The 19,019-nt window shown below is 44.9% G+C and overlaps 1 protein-coding gene across 2 annotated transcripts in view; it reads left to right on the forward strand.

Annotated features, from left to right (window-relative positions):
• LOC126542189 (propionyl-CoA carboxylase beta chain, mitochondrial-like) overlaps positions 1–11,622 on the forward strand; it is a 52,446-nt gene extending 40,824 nt beyond the window's left edge. The window contains exons 13-14 of one of the 2 annotated variants that reach the window (XM_050189137.3): positions 9,309–9,507; positions 9,887–11,622. In XM_050189137.3, the coding sequence (XP_050045094.1) occupies positions 9,309–9,507; positions 9,887–10,008 (321 nt within the window). In that variant the 3' untranslated portion in view covers positions 10,009–11,622. Of the gene's footprint in view, positions 1–9,308; positions 9,508–9,886 lie in introns of those variants that run through there. The other variant, XM_055077064.1, reaches the window with a different exon arrangement.
• Positions 11,623–19,019: the final 7,397 nt, after the last annotated feature.

Raw genomic sequence — 19,019 nt, forward strand, 5'->3', positions numbered from 1 at the left:
ACGCATTGAGGAATGAACGGGAAAGGAAGCGTGCTGCCGCCCTTTTGAAGGACCTTGAGCTCAAAAAACAGTGTTGGCTGATGCCGAGATGCAGGTGTCCTTCATCCAAACCAGAATAAACTCTTTAAGGAAGTGAAACACAACACTGAAATGTCGTGCGCGGGCTGAGAGTATACCTCAACTGTCCTGCCATATATGTCAGGACAGTTGAGGTTGACTTACGAGCTGTTGAGAGAGAAGCTCAATTGTAACAAAGTTCGGGCCTCATACCACTGAGCTTGCTATCAGTTGATAGAAATAGTTCATATTAGAAAATGCTTCTGTATGCATCTCCTTTTTATTCATATTTGAGAATGTCCGACCTCATTTGCAATTTTTTTCGAAGACATTTTATTTGCTGTGCATTTTACTAACCCCACCCCTCTTTTATTCTCTTTTTAAATAACATAAACACTACTCCTTAGTATTCAAATTGGATTAAGTTTTTTTTTTCATATGCTTACTAGAGTGACAGCATCGTGCGATTTGGTTTCAGCCCGTGTTGACATAAAGCATAGTTCTTCATCACTTAGGGAATTTCGCAAAGGCACTCGGAAAACCTGTAAAACTCTGGGAATTTGTAAATGTCAACTTGTTAGACAACCTGGTTAAGCCTAGTGACTAGCCCCAGCAAAACGCTTAGGTCAGCTCCCGGGTGTCTTTTAGTGCAAAACTTCCTTACGTGGCCATTGGCAAGCGATCCCGCCAAAATGATGTTTACACCCTGCAGATAAGAACTGTGACTTTTAGAACACACAGGATTTTCTTGGTCATTGTGGCAGTAATGAAATTGTTTGCAGAGAAAGCAAAACTTTTACACGGGAGACAACTTTGGTTCGTCAAATTTTAGCACAGTGCTGTTGCCATCGTTCAATTCGTAAAAATTTTACATTTTCGTGGAGGAGTGGCATGCAATGTCAATGCCATCTTGTGAACTTTAATTGCTGATCACCTCAATTTTGGAGGTGCATAACCCATTAGGGACCGGTTTCTTTTTTTTCTTGCTGTGTTGAAATAAATCTAATATATTAACTTACCTTTGTACTAATAATTCACATGCAAAAAATTATTACTCTTGCCTAATTAGATTTTGAAATATAGCCCGTGACCATATGGTCACACTGGGCCCTTACGTTACAGCAAAATACGCGAATTGAAAAACATTTATTTCAAGCTATGAAACATCACAAAAAACATACATTGCGAATAGTCGAGCACTTATTTAGTGTGATATGGTTTAAATCATGGAATACACATGCGTCGTCATACTTTGTGCATTACTTCTTCTGAACACGAGCGTACCTGTCTGCAGATGACATTGGCTCTACGCCGTGAACGGTGCTTACGATCGTTACTACAGAACTGTCCATCAAGCGGATAGCAATTACCCCATTGTCGCTCAGCACGGGCTCTTTGTGCCCGCGAGGTTGGCGCTTGACGAATTGTGGTCGAGCGATAGGGCACTCTTCGGGAACACGGTTCTGCTTCACTGTGCCTGGTGCCTTCGTAGCCCTGTGCCTTGAGATGCCTGAGTAGCGGCATGCCTGTGAATAAATTATCCAAATAGAAAAAGAAAGGAAGGTCGTGCGTCTCTGCTGCGAGTTCATCCACCATTTGAAGAAGTGGAGCCGCTGCTTTTCCGAAGTTCTTTTCATGTTTTTCAGATGTTCCGGGATCCCCTGCTTGCCTTGATACACTTTGAAGTTTGCAAGGTATCCGTTCTTGGCATTTAGGCACCATACTTTATACCCGAAGCGGATAGGATTTCCGCGTATAAACTGTTTACAGCCATGACGACCATAATACTCAATCATACTTTCGTCATAGCTCACGTGACGCCCAGGTTGAAAGTGCTCCAGAAACCTTGTTTTCAATAGTGCCATCAATGGACGCAACTTTGACAACTAGTCACTAAGTGTTAGGCTTGCATTTCGCTCAGTGCAGGAGTCGCATTATCTGTACGAAGCGATTTCTTCGCATAGCATTCTAGGCCATCGTGTTGCACATATCTGTGCCGCTGTCCCAATAGCACTTTTTATCTGGCAAGCGGTTTTAGCCGGACAAAACAAGTACTCCAAGAAAACTTACCTTGATTCTTCTTTGGTAACCTCCGGATCAGGCATATTCAAAATAACGTTTCTTATTTGTTCGACTAGCAGTTCCACGACGGCTTCGTCAAAAAAGATTTCGAACAACTCAACAGGTGAAAAGTCTCTGTAAGCAGCAATGTTTGGGTAGGGAAATATGCCAAGGCTTTTCTGGAGATCACCGTTCGTCCACGTAGAAACAGTGGATAATTTCGCAGGAATGGCAGCATCAACTACAGCAGAAGAAACCTCTCATGTTCCGTCACCTAGCCCGCCTGGGTCGTCATCGTCGGAGTCGGATCCACCAATGCGGCGTCCTTCAGAGAAAACAGTTTCAGCGCCGGCTCATATCTGCCGCCCGATTAGATTGTCAATGAGCCCGCCTGAGTCTTCATCGGCCGACTCTTCATCCAAATAGGTGCTAGCGTCTCGCGGTCGATATAAATCACTGACACGTCGTCATTGTCTTCTTCGAGTATCTTCGCTATTTATTCCAACATCAACCTATTCAGACAATAAAATAAGATATAACTACTGCGGGAACATGCCAGCAGTCGTGCAAGAGATGAGAATGCAGTTTTTAAAAAAATAAAAAGTTAGGTAGCCTAAAGGTCCAGCGTGACCATATGGCAACGCGCAAGATAACACGCTCGTTCATGGATAAATCAAACATTAATCTTTCACAAATGCTCATCGAAGGTCACATATTCAAAGAGCAATATGAAGGTAAGGATATCCGACTATTGCTTAAGTAGTGAAAAAAAAGAACATTATCCCTTGGAGTGATGCATGGCGACGCTACTCGCACAGCAACAATTATTCCGGCCCTTGCGAGGGGCTCCCACAAAACGACGGACACCTGCTGCCACATGGTATCCATAAAGGGAACCCTAATCTGTCTAACGGCATGTCAAAGGCGATTTTGGTGGCGTTTTGCTAATCTTAATTAATTGAAATTCACTGTGCAGACTAACGTGACCATATGGTCACGCTGGTCTTTAATGGGTTAAAAATCACTCCTTGGCGAAAAAAGGAAACAGAAAAGCCTAACTGAAGAAATAGCTTCTCTATAATCCATTAGATGGCACTAGCTGTCAGCCAGCAACAAAATAAGAATTTACAACCATGTATAGTAGTCTATTGATGGAAATAGGCGTGGGTAGAAAAGTGGTAAAAGAGCTAAACATTGACTTTCGAAATACATGTATGAGCCACGACAAACTTATTTTTCATGTTGAAGCTGTAGCCACTTGCTGCTGTTCCTCATTAGCGTTGTTTGCTACTCCCAATGACAATACAGCCATCAGTGTCATCACCCTTGGTGCTGCCTTTTTAAAGCTAGCCAGCTCTGATAACATTTGAATGGAGCACTTCGCAAGTACTTTGGGAATAATCTCAACCAATGGCCGCAATTGTCCTTTGTGACAATGTCATGCTTTGAAGGCCCAATTTGTTTTCAGAAATATTGAAGCTTCCCTCTACTCTGAGTTTTCTATATGCTTCAAAGAACAATACTGCCTGGTACCTGAGTGGCACCAAGCATGTAGAGGCAGTTTCGCCCACAACACCACTGACATTGTGAGCAGCTGATGCATGGACACTTTAAGGCCTCAAATGGCAAGAAAATTGACTAGAAACGGTGTGTATGAACCAAAGCAGATGCCAAAGCTTACATTGTGGTTCAACACAAAGCTGGTTCTGCTTGAATGCCATGGACAAATGAATTCCACTTGAGGTCATCATTGCACATAGATCGGCCAGCTTAATTCAGAATGCACAGTATTCGAAGAAAGTGTTTAGATGACCATATATTCGATTCCTTATCAAGCTTGGAATAGGAACTAGAAAGAACTTGCCATCGAGGAAAATGTACGATCCAACCTGACTAAAAATTGGAAAAAAAAACCGAAGATGCAGCCATGCTAGTGGCCAATATGCTGCGACGGTGAACTGGCCTTTCCGACCGTAGAACGGCTACTGCTAAAGATGTGTGCGAACTAGATGGTAGTTCGGCCGGCACACCATTCTCCGCCCTACCGACAGGCCGATTGACAACTGCAAAGCTGCATGGCATCAGCGCGAGCTCATGGCCGGGACAGTCAACTCTAGCGCGTCTACACCATCGGTGACACACACACCAGCTACAGCTTCTATTCCAGGCAAAATATGATCTTCTCTAGATGAAGTGATGTATAAATTGTACATTTTATGAAAAGTGTTGTCGCCTGTCAAACGTTTAGTACAATTGAGAGTTTAGATACTTGTCGAGCTCAGCTGCAAGTGCACGGCTATCGACAGTGCACGGCAAACCAGCTGAACAGTGCTCGCATCGCAGCTGATGGCACCACGAATGCATCTCCAAGTGTGAAATCATTGTGAGGAGAGGATAAAGCAGCAATAATAACAAGGCATAGCAGCTAGCAGTTGTGAGCGTCAGCTACAGCTCCGAAGTGAACCAGAAAAGGCATAGCGATGACATCAGTGCTGCCGAGCAATCAACAGTGGTGAGACTGCCAGCGACACCAGAGCATAGCCATAGCATAGAACCACTCCTCTTTCATTGATTCGCCACATTGCTGTGGGTCTGCAGCAAAAAAAGAGTCCCAGACCCATCGTCCTCTGCGTGGCAGGGAAATCTAGCTGTTTGTGATCAAAACGGCTGGTGGCCTGCGAACAGCAAACGGTGTGCAACGAGCTGCCATGTAACTAATGTGGAGGAGGCAAGAGAGTGAGAAGGTACAAGATGCGCGGGCGTTTGCTTAATCCTGGACATATCTAATCTTTTGTGGGCACAGTAGCTGACCCTTTGAAAGGAGGAGTTCCTTTTCCACACACTGCAGACCGCTTTCTGCATTTGCATTCGTTTTTCCACGAAAGTGAGGAAAGCACACCACATCTAGTCCAGCGAGAGCCTCGGCGAAAGTAGCCAACAAGCGCCCGTCGTCGTCTTCATCATCATTTTCGGCTGATTGTGCTTCATCGCCTTCATCTCGCAGATCTATGCCACGCTTTGTGGCTTGCATGTCGGGACATGGTCATCCTACGTGCAAAATCTGCAGACAGGCCTTGGTCACATCTACCTCACATTGTCGTGCCTTTTCTTGTTTGTACGTTATCTAGCAGCGGAAGAACATATACAATTGCAGTTTGGCGATCTGCTGAACATTGGGGCTGAATAATCTCACTTTCCAGGAATGTATATTCCCCACAGGAAAGCTGCATAACTGTATTGGTTCATCTTTAGTGCTCTCTATTGCGAACATTGGCGCCGGGAAATCGTGCTAAACAGGAACGAATCACAAAGGCTCTTCTGTATTACATAAATATTTTTCTACGGTTCACCTTCGTTACCACCTACAGAAAAAGCATGACCAACTTTTGATGTAAGGTGCACAGCCAAGTGGTTGTGCACTACTTTCCAGGGTGCCGTGCAGCAGCTAGCCACCTGTGCATAAAATGGGGTAACTGGTGACATGAAGCTATGTCAGGTAGAAAGAAAGTCTCCTTTGTTGCTGCTGCTGCTGCTGCCCGAAAGGCTGTCCTTCTCGGCTCAGAGGCGCCATCACCGGGCCCCTGCCTTTAAAGATACAGAGTTTGTGACTTTAAAGTGCAACGAGGAATTGAGCATGAGCATTGAGTACTTGAAGGTGAAGTTGTCAGGTGGGAGGCAAGAGAAGTGGTAATGAAAGATGATGCAGGAAGAGGGCTTTTGACAAAGGTTGGCTTGAGACGGTCAAGGAACACAACAGTGTCACAACTGTTGACAGAGATTGTGAGCGTCTTCTGATTGCGAGCCAAGATGACATAAGGCTGGTGTATGATGGATGTAAAGAACACCGAGTGGAGTGCCCCAGGAGAAACCAGTAGGAAAGAGTCTCGAAGATCGCAGAATGTAAAGGGTGTGCCATATTGCCGAGCTCTGTCAGTGTTACACCAATAGTGGAGAAATAAGTGATCGTAGTTGAAGGTCAAGAGCAAAGAAATTCAGCAGGCCAACACAAGGATGTGCTGTACCCAAGATGGGCAAGAGAGATCTTGTTTGATAACTGTGCGAAGCTCCTGCAGGACTAGGGCTGCAGTAGTGACACATTAATTAGGGACAGTGTGAGCCACAAGAGCAGCTTCACTGCCTTTGGAGGACAATGAAACTGCTCTACTAAGCCATTGCTTTGCGAGTGGTAAGCCATGGTCTTGACATGGCAAGTTTTGAGGTGGCTCGTTAGCTGGTGGAAGAGCACATGATAGCAGCTCAACACCATTGCACTATTGCAGCACTGCCACCACTTGGGCAATCAGTGTTTCATCCTTTGCACTAAGTTAAAAAATGAGAGGGAACACTGGTCTTGACATGCCACATGCGCCCATTGTATGATGACGCAGCGCATTCATTCTGTTACTTGCTTGCCTTCTGGCACGAATTTGCACAGAAGTGGTGGGAATGCCAACAGTTGAGCTTGTTACAGTCACCTGATGCTAAGGAAAGCATAGGTGAAATTAAGTGTTCTTTTAAGTGAAATGTGAAAAGAAAAACGAATGTGAGCACAAAAAGAACTTTAACTGGAAGAAGCCGAATTTACATCTCCTGCCTTACACATGCGATCCTTTCAGTTGAGCCGCCTCTCTTTTCCTGCCTCCACTCCCCTTTCTTGTGTATTTGTGTATGTGCGCAGGATTTAGCCCTGGGAGTGTTAGCCAAAGCCGCTCACAGCTATGACAGTGGATATGGAACATCGTTTCAGCATAGTGGAAGTCCACGGTGCAGAGACCGACAGAGACAAAGGAGGCACCTTTGTCTCCGTCGGTTCCCGTGCTGTGGCCTTCCACTATGTTCAACCAACAAGCCCAACTAGTTAATCTGCTCAACATCCTTTCAGCCATACAACATAAGTGAGTAGGAAGTGATATGTACTGTGCAGTGGTGGAATACCTGCACCAATTGTGCCAAACTGCGCCGAGAGCAGGCCTTTGCACCATCCTGCGCCAAAACAGCATTTTAGTGGAAAATTGCGCCGAGCCTGCGCCAAAGCATGCATAAGTGTGAATCCGTCCTTCTGTCGGTGCTTCACAGATAGCAAAACTGAAATGAAAACCTGCAGGACACTATCATCATCATCATAGAAGGAAGCAGGGAGGTCCGACCATAGACTTGTGCAGGGTGTCTACCAACCGGGAAAACCCGGAATTCTCGGGGATTTTGAATAATCTGGAAATATTTGGGAAAACTCAGGGAACTTGTGCTTCTATCAGGGAAAATTAGTTATAATTTTATTGAAAGGGAACAAAAGTAGCGCTAATGCTGGCTTGAGTAACAGAGCAATTGTAATGAATCGTCTTTGACGCCGTGTTGTCGGCTGGAGGAGTTGTAAGTGTACAATTAATGACCAGTTTTTTGGGGCGCCCCATTTTTTTGGGAGTGCCTGATAATTCGGACGGCTTCGCGGCACCACCATGTACCCCATAAGGTCAATGTTTAAAAACGCCTGAAATTTCGAACCACAGGTCCGAAACGGCATTAATCAAGGCCACCACCGCCACCATTTTGATTATCTCGCCGCATGCCTCGAACCGGCGCTCTCGCACGCCGGTTCGAGGCGTAGCCACCACCGTGGCAATGCTAGACCTAGCTGCTTCGACATTCGCTATTAAGTTTCTTGCTGTTCGGTCCCGAGCTTTTCATTTAAAGAATTCGCCGCTGTCAGCAATGGCACTGACTCTGCCCTTGTAATCCTCACGATTGACTTCGAAACTCGTAAAGCATGGCGCGTTGCATAATGCCGGTTCCTGAAAGTCAGCTTTTCCTCACTACAGAAATGTTACACGGTGAAGCATACGTGAAGTATTGCGGCGAAGCTTAAGAAGCGTGGCACGGGGCAATTTTCACGGGACACAGTATGTATTCCTTAATTATACACGCGTGCACCTGCCATCTTCTGTCGCAGTACGAGCACCGGTATGCCTAATAAGCATACTGGCAGGCCTTCCGAGCTTTTTCGGGCGTGCCTGTGGCGATTTGAGCCTTTAAGGACAGTAAAAGACATGCATTTATTTTTTCGGACTGCCCGAAAAATCGGACGTTGACTGTATAACTGACCAAGAGGATGCTTCAAATGGTCTGTGGGGCGAACACACAGCAGAAGGAGGATGAGAACAGAAAGGACCTAAGCATTGAGGAATGAGCCCTGTCCCCTTGCGCTTGCGTTTACCCTAATACCGGACTCGCGAAACGCTATTGCGTTAGTAATCTTCCAGTGTAAAGTGACGGTCGCAATCGCACAAATCCTGGCAACAGTCGGATAGCGGCAGTCCGATGCGCTGCAGCCAGTCCGCTCGTCTACTGGCTTGCAGAGGGACACGATGTCGCAGCTTGACATATTGCCAGTCGCTACGTTTGCAGTCCACAACGCAACAGTCGAATCATAGCACTCGCGAAAAGACAAACCGACACTAACAGTTGAGCTCTCGTCAAAGACTGAGCACGTTGTAACACAAGCAGACGACACTTGCTGTGTGCCGGAAGTGCTTAAGTGTACGGAAAAATTGTTCTTGTGCATTCTCTTTGGTACTTTCTTTTTATAAAAACAAATTAACTAACATTCCAACTATTACGAACATCATTTGTTTACCATAAAGTTGGAAAAATTATCGATCACGCGCCCTGGTCAGCCAATCCGATAGCTCACCCCACTGACATCATATGGGTGATATCGGTCATATGGGTAGGGGCGGCTTAAAATTCCGCTGAGCAGTGCACTGCGATCGGCAGCAATGTGCATTTTTAAAACCTTATAATAAATTACACGCTTTACGCGGAGCACTTAGATGTGTCAATTAATGATCAGAATTACCTACTCTAACGACTCAGTACGTTTGTAGAAAATTGTCAAAATCGTTTCAGGGTCCCTTTAATACTGCCAGAGCCACACTGCACTTATGGACAGGTCATCATTTTCACTGCACCACAAGCTGAAATTCATGGACATTTCCTATATTTTAGCATTGCTGGAGAGGCACACTTGTCATTGGTACTTATTTACCATTGTAAAGCAGGGGTACCAAAACATAACAGATCTTTAAAACGTTTTCTTAGTTTTATCATTGTAGCATTTCATTTCCAGTATAAAAAATCAAAGTCCCAGTCAACCTAGAACAGCCCTTTCCTCACTTATCACAATACATGTGCAGGCATATGGAGGTGCCTATGATGTGATGAGCTCCAAGCATCTCAGGGGAGACACCAATTATGCTTGGCCCACGGCTGAAGTTGCTGTCATGGGAGCCAAAGGTGCCGTTGCAATCCTGTATCGAGGCAAAAAGGATGTGGTGCAGTACGAAGAAGAGTACATCCGCAAGTTTGGCAACCCTTTCCCGGCTGCCATCCGAGGTGGGTAATGAGTCAGTAACCATCAATTGGACCTGCCGATTCCTGTAGTGACTTTGTAAGGTACTGCAGTTGAAAACCTTACACAGAATGAATATGCATTCAAATTGGCCTCCTTCAATCAACTGCTAGTACACTCTAAACAATGTTTGATTCCATTGCATATACTTTGAGCAGCATGTCAAGCTATTCCATAGAAGTTTTGTAATCACAAAATAAGTTTTCAAAGCACCCTGGCACTGTCCTTAGAATTGTGGCTACCTGTTGGCTATAAGTAATGAACAGTGAAGGAAAATTTGTGGTAGTTAAAGGCAGACTAAAAAAAAACTGAGATATTTACAAGCTGCTTATTCTCAGTAATTAAAAAAAAAACTTTTTGCAGGCTTTGTTGATGACATCATTGAGCCACACATGACTCGCAAGAAGATTTGCAAAGACCTAGACCTGTTGCAGACCAAGAAACTGAAGAACCCCAAGAAAAAGCATGGAAACATTCCTCTATGATTCCATTTGCAACATTCTTTGTTGCTAGCCACCAGACATTTTTCAAGCATATTCTATTGTGTCCATAGTGTGAGGAGTGTATCTGGGGCTTTCCAGTGCATGTGCGCATTTCAGTTTGTACAGTGTTGATATCGTGGGTTGTCTTTCTGCTGAGATATTGTGGAAAGCATGCAAAAGAAACACAATGTGCAACAATAACAGAAGTCATGAGAAGCTGCTGTGATTAAGTCTATTTTTGAAATGTCACATATTGCATATTGCTAATTCTGGGATATGTATATGTGTGGCTCTTACTCTTTTTCTGATGCCGCCGAGTTGTTTCTATGTTAACTTTACAGTTGTGTACTCTCTTCCAGGCTTGTTCTGAGCGCAAAAGAGGAAAGCAAGAAGCTTGCTTTTTTGCTTTTTTTTATTTGTTTTACATTATCTTGGAGAACTTCGTGTAGTCTTTCAAGCTTGTCATCTGCACCAGGGGGGAGAAAAGCTTGATTTCACTGTATGTTGCATTTACTGCAAAGCAGACTCAGTTTCCTGAGATACATTGGCGTATATTTTTGTTGTCTCACTGTAGTCGTGTCATTTGTGCTTTTTTTGAGCATTTTATGTGCTGACTGCTGTTCATGAAACCATTGTTGTTATGTGGCACTTTGCATTCGCAACATCCAAGCCCAAGGCTTGGAGAGTAACTGAGTGAGATTTACACATGTTAATTTTTTTTTCTGAGGGAACATTTAAAGAGTTGCGCGTCATGTTCCATGAAACATGTCTCAAGAACTGCAGTGTGAAATCTGTATACAAACTGAACATAACATAAATGCTTTACCCAACTCTTTGTTTTATTATGTTTTATTTGTTTGCACCTTTCTTGCACTGCTAACTCTGTTTTTTTGTAGCTAGTGAATCTCGCTGGTGCTTTGCGTAACCCAGAGATTGCATTTTGTGCCCCCACTATTCCTGCCACTCATGCATGTTTTAAGAAACAGTGATGGTGCATGCACTGCACTCCTTTTTCGTTATTTCAAATTTTTTTTTTCAGAACTTTCACAATTTCTTTTCCTTATAATTTGCGCATACATGCTGCTTGCTATGTGCATTTTTACTCTATGTGCTCCCACTTTTGCCCAGTGCTGTTTTGATTATATTTTGCCATACATAACCATAACAGAATTTAGTGAAGGTAAATGCCTTTTGTGCTATCCAGAGTTTCTGTGCAATTAGTTATGGTAAACATAATTACTTGCCATGAATCTTGAGATCACCAGAAGGCCCAGAATGTTTTTGTTTTTTTTTTTTGTTGAAATTTTGCTTTTTCAGTGCAATGAATGGCAGAGTCTTTAAGAAAAGTTTACCTGATATCTGATTTGCTGCTGCTTAGTAGATTTGTGACTCACTGGTGTAATGAGACTGCATATAAGTCAGTTCTTTAATTAAATGGAGGCCTTCTTATTGTATTCATGTTGTTTTGCTTTATCTTAGAGTGTCTATGCTCATTCCACACTGGTATTATATTCTAATGAATGCTCTGAAAATATTCTTTTATTTCCCTGTTCCTAGCAAATACTTTGTCATTTGTTGCAACAGAAGAATGTGCCAAATGAAGTCTTTACGAACCTTCTTGTGCATTTCTTCTACGTTTTGCTTTACGTTTGTGTCATCATCCTTTTCTAACTTGAATTTGTCTCTGAGCCTGAATGGTTCCCAACACCACTTTTATGGGTGTCTTTATTTTTGGCTTTTGACAGAGTACCCACAAATGTAGCGGAGAACTTGCACAGTCGCATATCGTAGACACAAGTAGGTTTTATTGCAACTGGTTGAAGAGCTCACCAAATTTTGCACCTTCAAGTTATTGACGTAATAGCCATGATTATGGGAATGTGCAACTTGTAGGCAATGTACAGGAACACCTGAATAGGGTGTTCTGACATGCTAACCCTTGCATACTCGTTTTTTATGGGTAAGCAAAGTAAGCCCCTGAAATGAAAAAGAAATGCTACCACTAGCAGCCATCGTCATCCTCCTCGGCCGCCTTTTATATATGGCGCTCTCTGGCACATGTGTCTCGTGCTTCATGCTGTGAGGTCAGAAGAAGAAAAGAAAGTTTTATTCAGCTCCTGCTATCGGTCCAAACAGTTCTCAGGCCTTTTGCTCGCAGACTCGCACATTGTTGTAGTGAACCTAACCTTGGTTGCTATAACGTGGTGACCTGGACGTAATTGTACGGCGAGCACGATGTCATGGACAGGGCCACGAACGAGAAACTGATGACTGCACTGTGTCGAGGGCCTCGCCACGGTGCAGATTCATCCACCGCCCTTTTGGCCTCAAAATCCTGCAGCCTGGTTTACTCGGGTGGAGGCCTTCTATGGCCTTTGGCGTATTACCTCGCAGCATGCGAGTTTCCTCCATGCGACCTCAGTACTGCCTGCAGAGGTGGTTGAGGAATTCTAAGATGTGGATGCACCCCATGACACCACCCCCTATGACCACTTTGAAATGACAGTGCTGCAACGAAAGTCAGTGTCTGTGCACAGGCACCTCCAGCAGCTTCTCAGCGAAGAGGATCTCAGTGACCGTCAACCGTCAGAACTTCTACGTTGTATGTGGCGGCACCTCAATGACTGTAGGCTGTACGCAAATAACCCACTGCTGCCCGAACTGTTCCTTCAGCGCCTGCCTCAGAATCTGGGACCCACCTGGCAGTCTCGGAGGCAACCCTGTCTCGGCGCCAAAAGATGACAATGAGGTGTATGGTGTCCTGTATCTGCCTTTTGAACATAGCTATGTATTATAAATGACAAACCTTCAGCGTACTAGAAATTACAGCTTGAGTGATACTGTGTACAATAAGAAGAACTCACAAGCAATATTTTTTGTAACTTGTTTAGCCAGCAACTAGCCTATGTAATGCGGTCTTGTACAAAGGGTTGGGGGCCAGAGACCGCATTTTCATAAGTTTTGACTATTTGCCTGAATGATCTCGTTCTGTTTGTGCAACTTGGCGAGATAACGGCTCTGGCTTTTCACTCAAAATCACTTGAAGTTCACCGACAACAGGAGCTAAAATAATTTCATGCTTAAAAGCGTTTCTGCATTTTACATGTATCTTACAAAGTTGGGCCCAAGCTAAAGCTTCCTCTTAACAGGAAGCTTTAGCTCGGGCCCAAATCAAATGCAGCCTATTCAAATACATGTAAAATGCAGAAACACTTTGCTGAGATAAACCCTAGACCGATTTTAATGAAGTTTGTTGCATTTGAGAGAGAAAGGTAAATTCTAGTGACTGCTGGAAGCAGAATTTCTATTTAGGGCCTGAATTTTCTTGAAAATTTTTCAAAAATTTGAAAGTTCGAAAAAAATAGAAGCACGGAGTTTACAAATTAATAGCTCTGCATCAAGAACAGATATCGCGGTTTTGTAAAGGGCATCCGTTAGATGATCATAAGCGGACAAATTCAGTATGTCAATTTGTTCTTGCATGAATTCGCTACGTTGTGTACAAGGGTTCTGCAAAAGCTGTATTTCCATACTACATTTTTTGAGATTCATGTGTAACATCAATTTTGTCTACTTTAGATGTACTATTAGATGCAATTCAAATAGTTGTGATATAATTTTTCATTGCTTAGTTACACGAGTTGTAAACTTGACAGTTTCGTTTTTGAAAATTTGCGATTTTGTCAAATTTTTAATAAAATATTGACGGCCTAAATCAAAAATTCGAAACCAGCAGTCGCTAGATATTGTTTTTCTTTTAAGTGCAACAAACCTCGTCAAATTTTGTGCAGTAGTTGCTGAGAAAAACTATTTCTCCTTTTACATGTATTGAGATGGGAGCATCCGAGCTAAAGCTTCCTCTTAACCTGTCTCGCTTAATGAGGTCAAGGGAATACTTACTGGTCTGTGTAATACACGATAGAACACTTTCCTAATTCATAAGGGCACATTTTTTCCAACTCATGGTGGCACCAGTCATTCAAGTTAAAACAGAGTGCTATACTCGCCAACAACGTTTTGAGTGGCGAAAAGGAAAGTACGGAGGCAAAGCGCGCACAAGTAAGGGCGCTTCTGAAAGATGTCCCGTATTCTCATTAGTTCGTACTAGGGAAGAAAAAACGTAAACATCATATTTACAACAACAGCGATATCTGAGGGTTAAATATGACCACTGAGGATTAAATATGACTTTTCTGCATTTTTCTTCCACGTCTGGGAAAATGTGAAACCATTGCACGTGGACGCTACGCTGATACCAGCATCTGCAGGGTGCCTACCAACCGGAAAAATCGGGAGTTCTCTGGGATCTTGAATAGTCTGGAAGTACTCGGGGAAAACTCGGGGAATTTGTGCTTATATCAGGGAAATTGGGTGCAATTTTTTTTTAAGCACGGAAGTCGCGGTATTGCTGGCTCGAGTAAGAGAGGAATCGTGAAGAATCTACTTTGACGCCGTGTCGTCTGCTGGAGGAGTTGCCAGTGTACAGTCAACGACCGGTTTTCCGGACGCCCGATAATTTGGACAGCTTCGCGCCACCATCACCTACCCCATAGAGTCGGTGTATAAGAACATCTGAAATTCCTCATGCAAGAACCCTTAGCCGTCCGATTTTCCGGACTTTTTGCTGTGACCGCAGTTCCGAAATCGCATTAATCAACGCCACCACTGCCGCCATCTTGATTACCTCGCCGCCTCGAACCGGCGCTCTTGCACGCAGATCCGCTAGCAGCAGTAGCCACCACCGCGGCAACGCTAGGCCTAGCTGCTTCGACATTCGCTACCAACCTTCTTGCTGTTCGACGCCGTGTTTTTCATTAAAACAATTCGCCGCTATCAGCAATGCCATGGACTCCGCCTTATCATCCTCGAAATTGTCTTCGAAGCTCGGAAAGCACGACGCGTTGCATAATGCCGGTTCCCGAAATTGAGCTTCGCCGTAGTACAGAAGTGCTACACGGTGAAGCATAAGTGGAAAGGAGCAAATACTGGCAGGCATTGAGCTTTTTCGGATGTGCCTATGGCGATTTGAGTCCAAAAGGGCCCCTCACCAGGTCTGGCCATTTAGGGCTGACAAGCGCAGATCATACATTGATAACAGTCCTGTTCGCAAAGTATTGCATCACTACGCACTGCGGAAAGACCTGAAATTTCAAACCGAACGCTGTTTTCCGTTCTCCTCGCGGCCGCCGCGTACCAATGACGTACACGTGCTAGTGCGCCTACGTACACCTGTTTGCACTGTGACGTCACTCGTGGTGACACGTCACTTCAAGAATTATTCAAGGCAACATCTGTTGGTTGTGTAATATGTTGCTTGAATAGACGAATTAAAGCTTAGAGAAATAACACAAACTGAATTTCTGCATGTTTTTGTTTTACTTCCTACCTCAGCAAGAGAGGTGCACTTCCGTTTCATCTACTTGTTCCCACGTCGTGCAGTCGCCCGCGCAGACACCGAAAGCGCGGGATCATGCTCTGTGATCCGCTTGTGTCTGCCTCAGTATTCCTGTAGCACTGACTTACATAGCTAGTCAGGTGTCCTCGTACACAGGGTGCAAAATCGTGCGCTGCGCGAAACGGGACAATCGCAACAGCTCGCGCCCAACGCCGTCAGCGCAAGTGCGCAGCGTCACACAAAAAAAAAGGTGGGGGTGGGTGGGGGGGGGGAGCGAGGAGAAAGAAGAAATGAAGCCGGGGCCCGTGTCGTATGAGTCGCGCGCTCCTCGAGCGCCGGTGGGGGATAACGCAAGGAATTTCGCTTGCAGAGGTTAGACGGAGCCAGTGGAGAGAGTGTCTTGCTTGGCAGTGGAGCTCACCTCCTGAAATCATGGGTTGGTGGCACTAAAATATTTCCATCTCGGCTATTAATGAGCCGATTTCAATTTTCTTTTTTTTTTTTTTTGCAGTAGAACGCTTTCTAGAGGACACGTAACAACTTCCAGCGTACAACAAAAATTTGCTATGTGGCCTGGTGAGGGGCCCTTTAAGGGCAGTAAAATGCATTCATTTTTTCGAACTGCCCTATTTTTCGGACCTTAGATTTAGGTGCACGTTAAAGAACCCCAGGTGGTCGAAATTTCCGGAGTCCTCCACTACGGCGTGCCTCATAATCAGAAAGTGGTTTTGGCACGTAAAGCCCCATAATTTATTTATTATTTTTCGGACGTTTTCGCAGGAGTGCGAGAAATCGGACGTTGACTGTGCAACTGACCAAGAGGATGCTTCAAATGGTCTGTGGGGCGAACGCGCTGCAAAAGGAAGACGATAACAGAAAGGGCCTACGCATTGAAGAATGAAGGGGAAAGGAAGCGTGCCACGGCTTCTTTGAAGGAGCTTGAGTTCACACAAAAAAAAAAATGAAATGTTGGCTGATGCCGAGATACAGGTGCCCCTCGTGCAAACAAAATAAACTCTTTAAAGCAGTGAAACGCAACATTGAGGCGTTGTGCGCAGGCTGAGAGTATGAGAACAGTTGAGGTTTGCCTAAAAGCTGTTGTGAGAGAGAATATTACTTGTGAGAAAGTTCTGGCCTCATACGAATGAGCTTTCTATCAATTTACAGAAATAGCTTATATACTATATTTGCTTCTACATGCATCTACTTTTTATTCGTATTCTAGAATGTTCAAGTCGATTCGCAATGGATTTTACCTTTTGTTTTTTCGAAAGTATCTTATTTGCTATGCATTTCACTAACCCCTCCCTTCTGTTTTCTTTACACTACTCCTTATTATTAAAACTGGATTAAGTAGTTTTTCTTTGTTTTTAAGATACTAGAGAGTGACACCATGTCACCCCGTCTTGCAATAAAACAAAGTTCTCTCACTCAGGGAAAACATGGGAAACTAGGGGAATTCGGAAATGTCAACTTCGTAGACACCCTGTATCTGTTCCAAGAAACCAAAAGTTCTGTCAAACGCTGCTGGACTACTGGCGCAGTAACTTGTGCAGACGTTCAGCCCCCATAGCTTTCCCTTCTTTGCCACAGAAAGTTGTATGCAATTACAGCTGTACATGCCAAGGAAGAAAAGAGGTAAAAGGCATAGAGGTTAACCAGATGAAGTGTGCGGTTGGTTCTGCACAGGAGGATGGGGTAAGGGCAGAAATGGGAAGATAAAAAAAAAGGAGCATTAAATCCCACATTCCATAGTTTTTCGACTAGTCCAGCTTCCTTTAAAGAGCACACTGGCTGTTTTAAAGCAGTTCGTGCCACGTCGGCTGGGAGAAGGGTCCAATAATTCTGCCTTCCGTAAGGGGGCAGTTGTCAATCTTGTGAAACATGGTGCTCAGCATTTTCTGCATTGAAACGACGACAATCACACAGAAGGTGCGCTATCGTCTCTTTGCGCCCGTAAACTTTACAATTTGGACTTGAGGCCATTCCAATGAGGTAAGAGTACGCATTGGTAAAGGTTAGTCGACATATGAGAGTTACCTCCCGTCGTGGTAAGCCACGTGGAAGACAGAGCTTCAGATCAGGATCCAGGGAACAAAGGCGCTTGTTTTTAAGTCTACCGAATTCTATTGGGCCAACGTAAGCTCGCGAGCAAGCGCACGGAGCTTTCGCGCTGCGTCTGTTCTTGGCAGCGGGATAGCGGCGCAATCTGCACTGGTATGTGAATATCGAGCGACTTGGATACAACAATGACTTGGCAACCATTGAAGTAGGATGTCATGTCCTTTCTCAAATGCCCGACGGTAAATTTCATGTGTGTCCGCGAGAAGTCGTTCGTGTGGTTCACGGCGTAATGCAGAGAGCAAACTCTGGAGGGCGGCCTAGTAATCGCAGAAGATTGACCATTTCTGGGACGTTTCCTGATCGGTCAATTGAATTGCCACACGCAAAGCTGCAAGTTCAACAACCGTCATTGATTCTGAATTTTATCACTGTAAATTTTGCTGGGGCAAATACTGCATGCAGCTGCTAAACTTGAGTGCATGACTGGCCCATCGGTGTAAACATGTAAGTGGTCACTGTGGACCTCATGTAATAGCAATAATGCTGTCTGCTTCAATGCTGCTGACGGCATTCTGCCTTCTACTTGATGCCTGGAATGATAAGGCATACTCGTGGTGAATGCAGAGACCCGGTGACAACGAAGTCCATGCTGCTGGGACGTAATGGGTGGTAGCGATGATCCGTGAGTTGTTCGCAGGCAAGCAAGTTGGTGAAAGGGTGTCATGCTGCTATAGGGTGGTCCTGCGCCATGGCGATTTGGCTGCCGCGGCTGCACAGTTACGGAGGCTGAGGCACGTCGGTAGAGCTTGGGCTTGTATACTCTGGACAGTGCAAAGGTTCGTTTTACAGGTGCTTCCCAGCACGGGCGGGCTGTATCTCAGGAAGCCCATAAATAATGCATGGTATAGCTGAAGCAACGGTTGCACAGATGCGCCACAATACTTTTAGTCAACAAATTTGAATACATAGGCTGTGCACTGACTGTCAGCCTTTTTTTCATATAGGAAATATGTGGCGTCCAAGACAAATCACGGTCGATATGATTCCGAGGAAACGGTGCTTTGTTTCGTAAGCAATTACTTGTCCGTTTATGCGCATAGCACATGTAGTCATTGTTTTTCGTGTAAATTCGACAAATCGGAACTTTTCTGGCGAGTGTTCTAGGCCTTTCGTATGCAGGTAAGAAGACGTTTGCGGGACGCCTTCTGCAGCCTCGCTCGTGTCTGCGGACGTGTCACGCCGGACGCTGTTACGATTGGCGTGTCCTGTGCAAAAAGGCCGATCGAAAGACTATGCCTAATCGAAACGGAGGATGGATCCCTAATTTGCTATGGGTGTCTCGAGAAGTTGCCGGTATGGCGGGCGCCACGCAGTGATTACGGGCCCCTTTGTGTGTGTGCGTGACAGGAGGGAGGGCCGCCTTCCACGAACTGTACGACTCAAGGGGAGATTCCTTTCCGCGAACCAAACTGGACCCTCGGGTTGCCGCCAGCGGAGGCAAGCGCGTGCAATGTCGCCGAGGAGAGGGAGCAGCCGCCCATCACCGACCCGACTC

The sequence above is a fragment of the Dermacentor andersoni genome, chromosome 2 (assembly GCF_023375885.2).
Source record: "Dermacentor andersoni chromosome 2, qqDerAnde1_hic_scaffold, whole genome shotgun sequence".
Taxonomy (NCBI): Eukaryota; Metazoa; Arthropoda; class Arachnida; order Ixodida; family Ixodidae; genus Dermacentor; species Dermacentor andersoni.